Raw genomic sequence first — 14,349 nt, forward strand, 5'->3', positions numbered from 1 at the left:
TATTATTTGTATTACTTCTTGATAGAATGTTGTTTCCCCAATAACATGTAGCTTTTATTGCTTGTAGTCTGTCTACTTGTATAAGTTAGTGACAAATAAAACCTTATAAAAAGATTAGACCTCCCACCGGAGATGACGTGAGAATAAGGCTCCTCCCCATGGCGGGAACATTGCGTGGGGAGCGCATATGGGAGTGGATGCATGTAAACAATAACGGAATGAAAGTTTTGTATTGATGTTTGTGTTGCCTACTTCATTGCTATGAGCAGGTTACGTTCTGCAATGCAAAAGGGGAAGAGAACAACTCCTGGCGTGACAGAAGCGGTAAAGCCACCGCGGAAAAGACCTAAAGCTGCTCTAAAAGAAGGTATTTTGCCTACTGTAACTGTTGATGATGGATTTAATTCTATTTCGTGTCATTTACATTGCCAGTCTATGCCAGATGATCGTCAACTTGAATCCAGACCACTAGCCTACTAAATCAAATACGATTGGATTATGTAACATAACACTGAATAATATTAAAATATGTAACATAATTTATGTTACATAATATTAATCAGTTAGTTAGCAATCAGTCCATTGCCCCATCCGAGTCATTCTCCGACTTAAATCAAAATTTTGACACCATCAGAACAAAAACAATAATATTGCATTGCATTGCATAATATGCAATTTTTACATAACACAGACACATATCTCTTGTATTGGCATTGATGTTGGATCCCCATTGCAGACTTTACTAACACGATTTAAAAGATAATAATAATGAAAACAAAACATTACTAGAAAACTGTTTAATTGATGTTACGTGACATACTCTGTTTTGATTGATTGATTGATTTAATACTTTATTAGAGGTTTGCATAGGAAAAAGTACAGGACAGTACAGTTCACTGACAAAAAGAATAAAGACTACAATTCTTGTAGCTGTTAGTCTGTTTGCAATGGGTTCACTTTTGGGGGGATCCTTAAAACAACTTGTATCTGGCTCTTTGACTAGCTAAGAGGTATTGATTCAATGAATTGTCTTCTTGCTTTGGCAGAAGAAGCCAAAGATACTACATCGTCATCCTCGTATCACACTTTCAATGATCAAGCCGACGTCACACGCTTTCGGTCACAGCTCTTGGACTGGTATGATAATGGAAAGCGAGAACTGCCTTGGAGAACTATGGTAAAATAGATTTATTTCTAAATCATGATGAAATGCAATAATTGTCCATGGTATATTGTTGTTGACAGTGCTACAAAAGGACAAGTAGTGTATTATACTATCCTCCTGGGCTAATAAAACATAATGAAAGACATTATTCATGGTAATCTAAAATCGTCCTACGTTTTCTCCAACAGGCTACGAATGAACGTGACCTAAACATCAGGACATATGCGGGTAAGACGTGTCATTTGTCCTCATGTTCACATGTCTTTAAGCAGAGTTTGCGGCCTTCTTTTTTATGCTAGATATTCCTATTTCAGTGTGGGTGTCAGAGATAATGCTCCAGCAGACCCAAGTCGCCACTGTAATAGACTACTACAACAAATGGATGAAGGTATTCATGATTTAGAACATTTGGTGAATATATTAACCCTATATTGTGTGTGTGTGTGTGTGTGTGTGTGTGTGTGTGTGTGTGTGTGTGTGTGTGTGTGTGTGTGTGAGAGTATACCTTTAGTCTTATATACTTTGTTTAATGATGAACCGCAAAAATATTCAAGTTCAAAACGTGTTGCATGGCGACATCATCGTGTTAGGATAAAACATTTTACTGAGAACTGTCTGATTGTGTTGCAGAGGTGGCCCACTGTACAAGATCTCGCAGCTGCTACTTTAGAGGTGATGATCCTTACTGTTGAAGCTTAACAGCATGCCTATTTTACTTTTGTATTTGTCTTTATTTATTAGCTTTACTCTTATCGGCAGGAAGTGAACCAAATGTGGGCAGGTCTGGGCTATTATTCTCGTGGAAGAAGATTACACGAAGGGGCTCAGAAGGTATGTGTTAAATTATTTATTGCATGACGTACAGTATCTACTGTACTCTCACATGAAATACTGTTCCGATTGCTGGTGTGCTATCTCTCAAAGTGAAATGAAATGCCACAGACGTTCATCGAATTTGACTAAGAGAGGCAGACCATCTATGTATAAATGTAACCTTAACTGCTGTGCATTCTCTGGGTGACTGATTTTCCCTCTTAATAAAGATATCTATCTAGAGTCTTCTAGACCTTTCCAGTCCTTGAAATGGAAAAGTTTGACAATCACTGACTGGCCTAGAATACAAGTGAATGCATTTGGGATGAGGTAATACGAATTAACTATCAATGTAAATGATCTTTGGTATCAAATGTGTCATCCCGTCCTGTGAAGGTGGTGTCGGAGCTGAAGGGACAGATGCCTAGGACAGTAGACAGTCTTCTGAAGCAGCTAACTGGAGTGGGACGTTACACTGCAGGAGCTATAGGTTCCATTGCACTGGGCCAGGTAGAAGGACTTGTTCAGCACACACATACTGTACAGTACACAGTGGTTCCCCAACAGTGTGCCTTGACAAGTCCAGGTGTGCCTTGGGAATTTGTGACAACCACACATTATAGCATTATATGCAACTATACAAAATGTAACACTTGCTATGCATCCCATATTTATAAGGCATTGCAAGTACTTACAATGCGGTCTAGACATGAGATGCATAGCAAGTGTTGCTGTACTTTGTGCACACTCATTCCCAATTACAGAGGTAAATTGTATAATGGGGCCAAAAATATTGTTTCCACTTTTAACCAGATTATTTTATAAAAAAAAAAAAAAGATTTAGTAGGACTTAAGTGGTTGGTTACGCTTTCTATTTGGCATTAGAAAAAAAAAGTAAATTAAGCATTTACAGAGTTAGAAGAGTGATGACCCGTGTTATAGAGGCTACCCTGCACAGATCCTGAATACAGATGTGACTTTGACATGGCAAAAACCAATGTCTCATATCGTTGATGATGACTGACAAAACCTATATTGCCTAGGTTACAGGAGCTGTGGACGGAAATGTGATTCGGGTGTTGTGTCGCGTGAGGGCCATCGGGGCTGACAGCACAAGCCCTGTTGTGACAGAGGCACTATGGTGAGATGGATGTCTAAACATGTCGATGCAGGGTTGTTGCTGAGGAAAGGGAATCTTGTAACCTTATAGTCAGGTGCATACAGCAAATTAGAGGATGCTGGGACCAACAGACAAAACAATAACACACCGTCCACATCGTGTTTTTTTTTTTGAGAAGTCAGAATCTCCGATGTGTTAGTCAGAAGGCATGGCTCTTTGTTTGATCTCAAGAAGACTCAGTAATACCACTATTTTGGTGGCCTGTAAATAGTTAATAGCAAAATACACATTCCCCCAGCTTGATTTGGGGACAGTCACAAATGCTACCTGAGGATGTTGTTTTGCCGGCATTAATACCAGCAGATTCTCATTGACACATTGTAACATGCTGGGTGAAGCTATTTGGTGTTGTATTCAGCATGTTGTCCATCTCATTAGTGAACTCCAAGTAAGGTACAGTAAGACAGAGAGGGTGATGATGATGCTTATACACCTTTCGGCAATTGTTGTTGTGTTTGTGTTCACCTCCCTTTGATGTTTGTCGGTATCTGTAACTTCCCTTTGGCCAGCACTCTCTCTCTGTCCAACACCCTTTCATGTCGATGCTCTTGTTAGCATTCCAGTAACACATAATCCTGCTGAAAACAAGACTCAAATATTAGGTCCAAAAATGGGGAAACAGGAAATCCAGATATATTAGCGGTATCACAGTCAATACAGTCCCATAATAATTCAATTGCTATAATTTCGAATGTCCGTATCAACGGTCTCACCCATCTTTCACCCAGGCCACGTCTCTACTCTACTTTACTTCACACAGGGTTCTGAAACGTGCCTTTGTAACCCTGCGCTTCCATACTCCATATCAGTTCAGTGCTCTGTAGCTTCTCACTGCTTGATTCTGGCTGTACTGAATCTCCCTTGGCATTCACTGCTGCTGCCTATATGTAGGCATTAAGTTAATTGAAGCAGTCAGTGAGAACCTTGATTCGACTGTGACACAATTTACCTTGATTAATAGTGATAATTTACTCGGATCTGTCAGATGTCACAATATGTATACATTATCATAAATTAATAAAAAACATTTGGGTGTTTTTTTCATTTGTGTGTTATAGGGGTGTAGCCAATACATTGGTTGACCCAGAGAGACCGGGAGACTTCAACCAGGCCATGATGGAGCTGGGGGCAAGAGTTTGTACTCCTAAGGGGCCCCTCTGTGCCCAGTGTCCCATACGGCCCCACTGCCGCTCCTATCACAAGGTAGAGTCCATCTTTAAACCCTACAAATAATTGGCTTAATGTGGCAGTCAGATGCTTGTAGGAAGTGCGGCTGCTCACACATTGCTGCAGTCATTAAACATTTTCAAAAACCTGAAATGTCTGTTGCTGAGTGCTTAGTCTCGCGTGGCCAGACTGTTGCCTCCGCGATTTGCAAATGCACCCCGGCATACAGTCTGGGGCACGGAAATAGATACGATGAGTGCGAGATAGAGCGGATGTGACGCAACCGCTACCGTGGTGCAGTAGCGATAACTACTATAGTAGAATAGTCCTACTGGAAGCGTTATGTCTCCTTTCAACATTTTTGGGGGTGTTATTTCGTCTTTCTCTGGTGTTGTTGGTGTTACTTACATGATGTTTTCAAATGTTCTCTTAAACTATACACGCATAACAAGAATATGCTGCTCAAATGACTCTGTCTGTGCGAGTGTGTTTCTGTTATGTTTCCAGTGGGACTACAGTTCCGCCAACTTCCGTGCAGCAGTGGCTACTTCCGATACTTGCCGTTCGGGAGCTGCCGTTCCAGACTATATAGCATTCAGAGATTGTGGAATAGTTGTCTGGCTACGCGAGACTACTGAGCACTATAGCTATGATCAACTGGGTTCTGTTGGCAACTTTGCACTCAGGCCTACATAGTGATAATCATATTAATATGAAGCTCAGGCCTGTAGTTTTCCATTACTTTGTGGCTAAGCTTGAGCTTTTGTCTATGCAGGTCCACATCAAACAAGAGCAGAACTCTAAGAGGCTTTTGGGGAAACTGGACAAGATGCCTTCAACAGTATCTGATATAGAGGACTGCAGTAAGTGTCCAGTGTCCTCCCAGTTTTGGGTGGGTATGAATAAAAATGATGCTGAGCTAAAGTCTCCAGTCAGTATGTATGAAAAGAAAACTTGACATGAGAAGTTGCACACCTGTCCACATCTGCAGGTAGTGTATGCATATTAACAGGGAGAGTCACAAAGTGAGATCTGAGTCCAATACCTGTGAAATGTAATTGACCGCCCGAGATAGACGCACAGCATATGAATGCCCGTCGATGGCCTCATGTCATGTGTCGACCGAATGTAATACCCCGATAGGGTAGGAATACTGTAAGTTATAATCAATGACATGATTGCATATGGTCTGTCTGTGTCGGGTGGAAACCTCATATGTCCAAATCCGAAAATGGCAAAAAAAAAGAAAAAGCACAAGCTTCGAGCTTGTAGATCTGCACATTTTGTTGTGACGCTGTAGTATGATCAAGTAGGGCATTATTTTATGACAAAATATATAGATTTTTAATCATTTATATGAAAGATATTTTTGGTTCATAAACATCAACATTCAATGTACAGTAGCTAGCCCAGTTTAGCTTAGTGTTAGAAGAAATGAGCCGATGAGAATGTGCATCCGCCACAAATAATGCATCAGCCACACAACACTATGTGACATTGGATGTAAGGGACAATCCCCGGAAGAAACAATTTGTTTATTTTTAGGAGGTCCAGCCCCAGTAACCACACTAACCAGTCACTCTTCTCCACTTCTTCCACAGTGAACTCTGGAACATGTAACCTCTGCCCCACAGAACCATGGGACGATGGGCTGGGTGTTCTGAACTTCCCCCGGAAGCCTCTGAAGAAGGCACCCCGTGTGGAGCGCACCCTCACATGTGTGGTGGTCAGGTCTGTGGAGGGGCAAGAGGAACAATACATGCTCACACAGAGACCAAACAAAGGTCAGTGTTTTCAGTGATAACTTGCAAAGCAAAATTTGCTGTTGGGATTTTACCTTCACTAAATATTTTGGGGTGAAGAATTTCAACCATTTTATTTTTTTACCTATAATGATATGCCAAAAATAGCGACACATTTAATCAAATTATGTTATTGCAGTGCTGTAGTACAAATGCTGTAGGTTTGCAGCTTCAGATCCACGCATTCTGTGACTTTTAGCAGAATTGTGCCTAATACTAACCTGTGGCTAAGAGTTCTTAGCTAGTATGACGCTTTGAGTTTGAGTGTCATATACTGTACACAAGCCGTATATACAGTATATCCATAGCCATATCTGTGTGTTTACAGGTTTACTGGCTGGGATGTGGGAGTTCCCTAGCCTTTTGCAGGAGGAGGATAATTCAGAGGTGAAACACAAGGGGGCGCTGTGTGCAGCGGTAGGCAGGATGCTGGGAGTCCAGTTGAACAAAGGCCAGTTCCAGTATGTTGGAGAGGTAAGCATCTACAAACTCTACTGACACACACAGGTTTATGATTTTATTATCCCTCTACTGTCTAGTATGCATGTTGTGAACTTGTTGTCAGATTTGTACAATTTTAGTTGTTTAGTTTCTGTTATAGTCAGTCGCTGTTTAGCGTTTGTTATATCCAACTTTTTCAGAATTTAAGCTGTTTATTTGCATTTTTGGTATGACAGTAAACTTGCAGAGACATGAAACCCCCTTATAGGTTAGCCAGTACACAAACATTCATTGCAGGACTATTTTCCTGTCAAGGTAAAGCCTACAAGCCAAACAGAAATGTAATTGTCAATGACAAAAACACAATTAAATCGTTAATCGCAATTATTTCAGTGACAATGAATCATCATGTAAAATGTCATAATCGTGACAGCCCTAGTCCTAGTCCTGTTCAATGATGTTTAGCCAAGGTTGACTAAATACTTCAGGTTTGTTCAGTAACATCTGTAAGACTATTATGTGGAGACTAAACAAACTAATACATAATCCAAAAATAAAGCCATTCATGGGGAAATGGTCTATGCTTATGCGTAGGGTACATGGCTGAAGCTGTGAGCTGATAGACCAGGGTTCCCCAATAGGCGGCTGGCGGCTACTGTCTGGCCCACACCAACCTCAGTAATAATGGCGGTATAAGAGCAGCAACAACACTATAGTCCAGTCATTTTAGGCCAAAATTTGTCCAAACCTAGAACAAATTGCAATAGTAGCAAACTCAACTGATTTTGTATCCTCAATATGTCCTTAGTGAGGGAAAAAAAGTCCCAAGGAATCCCACCGGGGCAAAGTTTTGAAAACGACCTATCTACCTTCACTTACTATACACTACAATATAAAGGAAAAAATGACTGAAAAAAAATCTGCTTTAAGTGGGATGTGAGGGGTCAAACTAGGGGTTTGTCATCATGCTGAATCCATTGCAGGCATTTGTTTTGCACAAAAAACATTCTGTGGGCTAGAAATGGCCTTAGAAAACAATACACGTATGGGTGCGTTTTCATGTTAGTCGGAGGCCTTAGGGTTTTTTTTTCTCGTGCTAATCAGTCTAAAAGTTCAAAATTTTGCACAGATGTAGCTCAGGGCATGCTCTAATGATTTAGCTAGGGCGCCCGAGTCTGCGACCTTCGGGGTCGCCACAGCACCAACAAAACTCTGAAAAGTGATGACTCATCACTTTTCATCACTAAAGTCGATGGGAGCCCAACTTGATTTGGCCGCTGTGGCGACCCCGAATGTTGCAGACTCGGGCGCCCTAGCTAAATCATTAGAGCATGCCCTGAGCTACATCTGTGCAAAATTTTGAACTTTTAGACTGATTAGCACGAGAAAAAAAAAACCCTAAGGCCTCCGACTAACATGAAAACGCACCCATACGTGTATTGTTTTCTAAGGCCATTTCTAGCCCACAGAATGTTTTTTGTGCAAAACAAATGCCTGCAATGGATTCAGCATGATGACAAACCCCTAGTTAGACCCCTCACATCCCACTTAAAGCAGATTTTCTTTCAGTAATTTTTTCCTTTATATTGTAGTGTATAGTAAGTGAAGGTAGATAGGTCGTTTTCAAAACTTTGCCCCGGTGGGATTCCTTGGGACTTTTTTTCCCTCACTAAGGACATAATGAGGATACAAAATCAGTTGAGTTTGCTACTATTGCAATTTGTTCTAGGTCTAACCCTAAAATGACTGGACTACTAGTATATCGTTGTTGTCGGGTGGAAATCTCGTATCTCCAAATTTGTACGTTCTTTCGCAAATCATACAAGGCCGTCGCACAAAAGTAGTGAAAACAGCCGATCTACAAGCACACAACGCCTCGCACCGCGAGGCGTTGTGTGCTTGTAGATCGGCTGTTTTCACTAGTTTAAATCTTTTTTAAAATGATAAATGCCAAACGAACGGTTTTGGACATACAGTACAAGACTTTCACCCGACAACGACGATATCTGAACTGTCATTGCAGTGTCGCCCCCTGCAATGTTGTGGCCCTCGGCTTGGTACCCTAGACATAATTCGGCCCTTGGGGAAAACTAATTGGGGAACCCTGTGATAGACAGTGACATGTATTGACAGCAGCGTGGTCCTTTTGAAATATAAACTCTTACCGAATGCTTCTTGTTTTGCCAGGTGGTTCACATCTTCTCGCACATCCACCAGACCTACGTGGTGTACAGTGTGTGTTTGTATGAGGAGAGGGAACCCCAGAATGAGAACACACGGTGGCTCACCAGACTGGCTCTGCAGGAGGCTGCGGTGTCCACGGGAGTTAAAAAGGTCTGCATTATGCTCACATCCTTACTACATCTCCACAGTCTGACTTAACCCATTAACGCATTTAGAACGGGTTGTTACGCCCACAGGGCCTAGGGGTGTTTGCAGGCGGAACAAAGGCAAGGTGGTATATGCCAAAAGTAGTTTTATTTACAATAATGCAAAGATAATACAGTTAAATGGGAAATTGAGGTTGCTTTCTCAGTGGTGAGACAGGGCGGGGCCGGCCCCCGACATAGAACCAAACAAACACAGAAATCTACTGCTGAGCTAAAAGGGTTAATTCCGCAAAGCTAACTGACTTCCTAACACCCAAACACTTCCCTATCTGACTACACTATCTACTCTAACCAAAACGTGTACAAAGTGGTAACCCGCCCATAAGTGATCTAACAGAGAGATACTACAGTGAAGAAATACTTACTAACTTACCCCTGCTCACCACTGTTAACGTGGACTCAGAAGAGCAACCTGTACACAACACCAAAGGCTATCAGAAACGGCTACGTTTTACACCTGCTCCGGTGGGCACGCTGTCACTAAGCTACACTCATAGCTACCCAGACAGAGTGACAGCGGCCATGAGTGTCTTCTTCATGGTGCTTTTATAGGAGACGGACGGAGTGCTGATTGGCTGGAGGTGGCAGAGTGACAGGAACCTTCCTCCAGCAGGAATCTGCAGACAGGGACCTGACAGGCGTGCGCACATCCAACATGGAACCCAAAGCAGATCCCCACCCTATAATGTAGTCTTTATTTAACCTTGTCCGTAACACCCCCACCACCAAGAAACAAACCCGCTGGTTTGTTTCAAAGTTACACCAAAACGTTATATGTCAGAATACTAAATAATATATATATATAATATTTACAATACCAACCTATCCCAACACTACGTTACTTATCCACCCCACTCTGGACATAAGGCGTCAGCTACACATTATCTGTCCCCTTTTTGTGTTTAACCTCCAAATATAACCTTGGACTATCAAAGCCCATCTCATGAGTAAACCCAGAGAGAATTATAAGTCAGTAAATACCAACACAGATTTGGAGAGACCACATCAAAGCTCGGCATAAAAAACAAAAATCGCAACAAAGGCGAATACTGAACCGGCCACTAGTTAAATTTCCGCGAAAAATAACACACAGTGATCCACTCAAACGGAATCCTCCTGAACTAAGGACTGCGCCAGCCCCGACAAAAATCTACTCAATCAATTTGGAACAGCAAGCACAGGGGCATTGCACATTAGCAAAATAACGCTCTCAAACATGTGCTGACAATCAGAAGTCCACAAAAAAAAAGGACTAAGCAAAGTAGTGAAGGAAACACGACTGTAGAAAAAAAGATCTAGCTAGTAACTTGAACGTGAACTTGGCTAAAGTAAAAAAAAAAACAGAGTCAAACGCTGAAACACTCTATAGCGTTTGCATGTGGTCTGCCCAAGTTAAGGAATGAACCAATGACATTATTCAAAATCATTACAGTTTGTTACACCCGCTAATTTTAATGAGCCACTGAAACGTGGCTGGCGCAGTGCGCATACCAAAAGACATAACACTGTATTATATAGTCACTTAACACAAATACTGAGATTTCAGATAGGCCTACACCTTTAAATAATGACACACACCAGTAACCCTTTACCACACTCTTGTGCTGTGTTCTGCTAAGCCATGATCCAACAAATATTCAGTGTCGTATTTTCAACATTGCTGATAGCGTTTAAACATGTTAACATATGGCACCCACGCAACTTGCGCCTCCTCACAGGAGTGCTTAAAACACAATCAGTTTCACTGACTTTTACCGAAACCACAAATGGCCTCTCAAAACGGGCCGACAGAACTAAACCGGTGATAGACAACACAACCGAAACCTTCTCCCCATGTTGAAATGAACACATGACCGTCGCACGGCCAGTACACATTTTCTCTGAATTTGGAATAACAGACAAATTGTTCTTTTAGCACCTTGAGAGGACGAATACCAAGAAGAACAATATAAACAGAATCCCCTCCCCCAAGTGAGATTACTATTAATCCAAATTATTATTTGGCGCCGTAGCACCCGAAGTTCCGTAACTCGACGAGAACATATTTTTGTGAGTGAGCACAAACTCAGCCAGAATAGATGCCTCAGAAAGCGACTCCACTTTCCTCTCATTTAGATTACACCACAATGCGCTTGGGCAAACACCTCTTGAACTCTTCAAGTGAAATGAGCTCCCGTAGGGCATCATAGTGACCAACCTTACTCGAGGTGCACCATTTATCAAAAATATTACCCTTCTCACGGGCAAACTCAACAAAAGTTTGGTTGGTCCTCCTGTGATGTCTACATTTTTTGTCTAGATCTATAGGCTACCTCTGGCACTAACTCATAAGCATTTAGAATAAGTTTTAACAGATAATTAAAACTGTCCTGTAGAGGGCGTGCTGCCATCAAATCTTGAGCTACCAACAATTTTGCATTGTTACATCAAAGGCCAAACCTCTTTGGGCCACTTGAGTGCGGAGGCTGCGCTCAAACGCACTGAAGTAGCAGTCAACCTCAGATTCCCGGAAAGCAGGCAGTCTACTAAAGAAATTTAGAGTTTAAAATTATCAACGGCAGGCGGATTGGCGGGGAGAGAAACCCCAGTATAGAACTGTGCCCCAGGCTGGGATCCACCCTGGACACCCAACCCAAGTCAACCTTTTCATAAAACCTTTAATTGTGCAATATGGATACTCACATGATCGCCCTTGGATCCATGATCAGAATCTGGCGCGGTCAGTGGGGCATCGCCACCCTCTACGACAGCCAGTGACTGCGGTGGCTCCGTACCCGTTTCACCACCCCCAGCGTCACCTGCTGGAGCACCGGCCTGAGCTCCACTTTCAGCGCTACTTTGCACAGTCGAGTCACCCTGTTCAAGGTTAGGATTAACAGAAGGCACCCATTCCAGGACCTTTCCCTCCACCAATCCCGCCACCACAACTGCTTTAAAATCATCTAGCCGTGACATCATTTTGTAGGCAGAGGAGAATCTGCCCCCAGAGCATTTTCTGTCCCTCGCTATTTTCAACAGATCCGAGACAAAAATAACGACTAAAGTATAATTCTAACACTTTCCTTTCAACAACAAAGAGAAGAAAAATGTGTAAATAGTAAAAATAGTAAAAAGATTCACGGAAACTGGGGGCAGAAATGCTCCTCTGCCTACAAAATGATGTCATACTTAACAGCTCTAAATGAACTGCAAACTGTGTGCAGCTCCTGCACACGACAATTATTAATTTGTTCAATAGACAGATTCTGAATAAACAGCTCAAGATTAAACGGAAAACAGCGCCATCCCTCTATGCAATATAGCCTAACCGCAAATACTAAATTTACACCACCGTATCAATTGATTAATATTAATAAAACTTACTTTAATTTATCAGCTCTGGCTCAATACAAGCGGACGATAGCCCCCATCTGTTACGCCCACAGGGCCTAGGGGTGTTTGCAGGCGGAACAAAGGCAAGGTGGTATATGCCAAAAGTAGTTTTATTTACAATAATGCAAAGATAATACAGTTAAATGGGAAATTGAGGTTGCTTTCTCAGTGGTGAGACAGGGTGGGGCGGGCCCCCGACATAGAACCAAACAAACACAGAAATCTACTCCTGAGCTAAAAGGGTTAATTCCACAAAGCTAACTGACTTCCTAACACCCAAACACTTCCCTATCTGACTACACTATCTACTCTAACCAAAACGTGTACAAAGTGGTAACCCGCCCATAAGTGATCTAACAGAGCGATACTACAGTGAAGAAATACTTACTAACTTACCCCTGCTCACCACTGTTAACGTGGACTCAGAAGAGCAACCTGTACACAACACCAAAGGCTATCAGAAACGGCTACGTTTTACACCTGCTCCGGTGGGCACGCTGTCACTAAGCTACACTCATAGCTACCCAATAGTTAAAGCATTCAATAATCCTAGGCCTAAATGGGTTAAAGCTTGACTGTGAACAATTCCATTAGCTGCTGAATATGAATATCTCTGGTCATGTATACTCTGAATATTCCTTTAATTTAGTCATTGCCATTGTATTTCCCACAGATTCTGAAGTTGTATGATAATACGACAAGTCAAGAGGAGCAAGTGACTAAAGTGAGTGCTTATACTTTGCATTCCATCTCTTTAATTTTGACGTGTATTCTGATGATAATTGGTGTCTCTCCAAGGATGGGAAAAGGAAGAAAACTGCAGTGAAGAATGAGAAGAAACTACAGACCTCTAAAAGGCCCAAAGTCGGCACAGCGAACGATGGGGTTAAACAGCTCTCTCTCAGCTCCTTCTTCAAGACGGTTAAAGAGGAAAGCTGACGGCATCAGCACATCTGCAGACAATGAGACGCATGCCTCCTCTGGTGTCGATGGATCTGTCCCACAAGGCATTACCCAATAATGTTATCACTTTCAAAAATAGGAGGATCTGCAGCTCACACATGTCGCAGTGAGTTGTGGGCTTGTAAGTTGGTAGATCTATTCCTTGTATGACTTTGTGTGCTTAAGTGGTTATTGTACCAACACCGTACAACTGTAATTACCCTGGGAATCTGTGGAATTGCAAATATAAGTCAGTGACACTTAGGTCTCAGAGGCACTTGCCTGTCGGGCAAGTACAGGTTCTTCCTGCCCAAAGGTCAAAAAGTACTAATTACTGTTCAATTTCTTATGACAAATATCCTACATAGCTATGAATATGACTATGGGTTCACACTTGTTATTTTATATTTTTAAGTGTAGCAACAGTGAAAACGGCACATTATAGGTCAACAGTACTCTTATTTTACATTCTATGGCCCTTGGCCTAATCATGCATATCAAATTGGGGTCTGTTAAATGAAAAGTTGAGAATCACTGTAGGTTCCCATTTCAATAATGGATTACCGTTAAGAGGAAATGTGTTTTTTCAAGGTCATGTTTTTAGATGCTAAGTTTTATATAACATGATGCCAATGGCTGTTTCTGTAAGCATTAAAGTTTTCAAAAGAAACTGAAAAATTGGTCTCATAACTTTGTCGCTTGTTGACCTTTTTCAGGGGGATGATTAGATTGGATGTCTTAAATGAGGAAGAATGTGCCACAATAATTTGGCCCATATGTTACTGCTATTATCCCCCTCTCCTCTGCCCCCTGCATGGTACCACAAACAGACTGTTAACTGTAAGATGAGGGCAAAGTAAGTCATTTCATTTGACAGCTTCAGTCCATGTGGGACTTCCATTAGTGCAAATTGCTGTAAAATAAGCTATACGTTCTCATTATCATGTAAAAGGAAAATAACATTTCTAGTATGTGGCCTATTGGGCAGTGGTACATACACTAATGGCCAGATAAAACAGACAAGGCAGGTGGACTTATACCATCATGACTCTCTGAGGAAGATGCAGTATAGCATCG

At 41.8% G+C, this 14,349-nt stretch overlaps 1 protein-coding gene across 1 annotated transcript; it reads left to right on the forward strand.

Moving 5' to 3' along the window:
• Positions 1-269: 269 nt before the first annotated feature.
• mutyh (mutY DNA glycosylase) lies at positions 270-13,811 on the forward strand. Its single transcript, XM_080725905.1, has 15 exons — positions 270-367; positions 1,047-1,177; positions 1,354-1,393; positions 1,480-1,553; positions 1,796-1,837; positions 1,925-1,996; positions 2,375-2,488; positions 3,022-3,119; positions 4,217-4,361; positions 5,101-5,188; positions 5,927-6,109; positions 6,456-6,601; positions 8,756-8,902; positions 13,004-13,054; positions 13,129-13,811. The coding sequence occupies exons 1-15, from the start codon at positions 283-285 to the stop codon at positions 13,267-13,269; spliced, it is 1,557 nt and encodes a 518-aa protein (XP_080582031.1). The 5' UTR covers positions 270-282; the 3' UTR covers positions 13,270-13,811.
• Positions 13,812-14,349: the final 538 nt, after the last annotated feature.

This window comes from Nannobrachium achirus (assembly GCF_963921795.1).
Source record: "Nannobrachium achirus genome assembly, chromosome: 1".
In the NCBI taxonomy this organism is placed as follows: domain Eukaryota; kingdom Metazoa; phylum Chordata; class Actinopteri; order Myctophiformes; family Myctophidae; genus Nannobrachium; species Nannobrachium achirus.

What these genes read in the sequence shown, in the direction of transcription:
- mutyh (XM_080725905.1), top strand. Translation starts at nt 283, where the DNA reads ATGCAAAAGGGGAAGAGAACAACTCCTGGCGTGACAGAAGCGGTAAAG. An exon ending in AACTGCCTTGGAGAACTATG is followed by an intron (nt 1,178 to 1,353) that starts GTAAAATAGATT and finishes TTTCTCCAACAG; the next exon opens with GCTACGAATGAACGTGACCT. An exon ending in AAGAGGAGCAAGTGACTAAA is followed by an intron (nt 13,055 to 13,128) that starts GTGAGTGCTTAT and finishes TGTCTCTCCAAG; the next exon opens with GATGGGAAAAGGAAGAAAAC.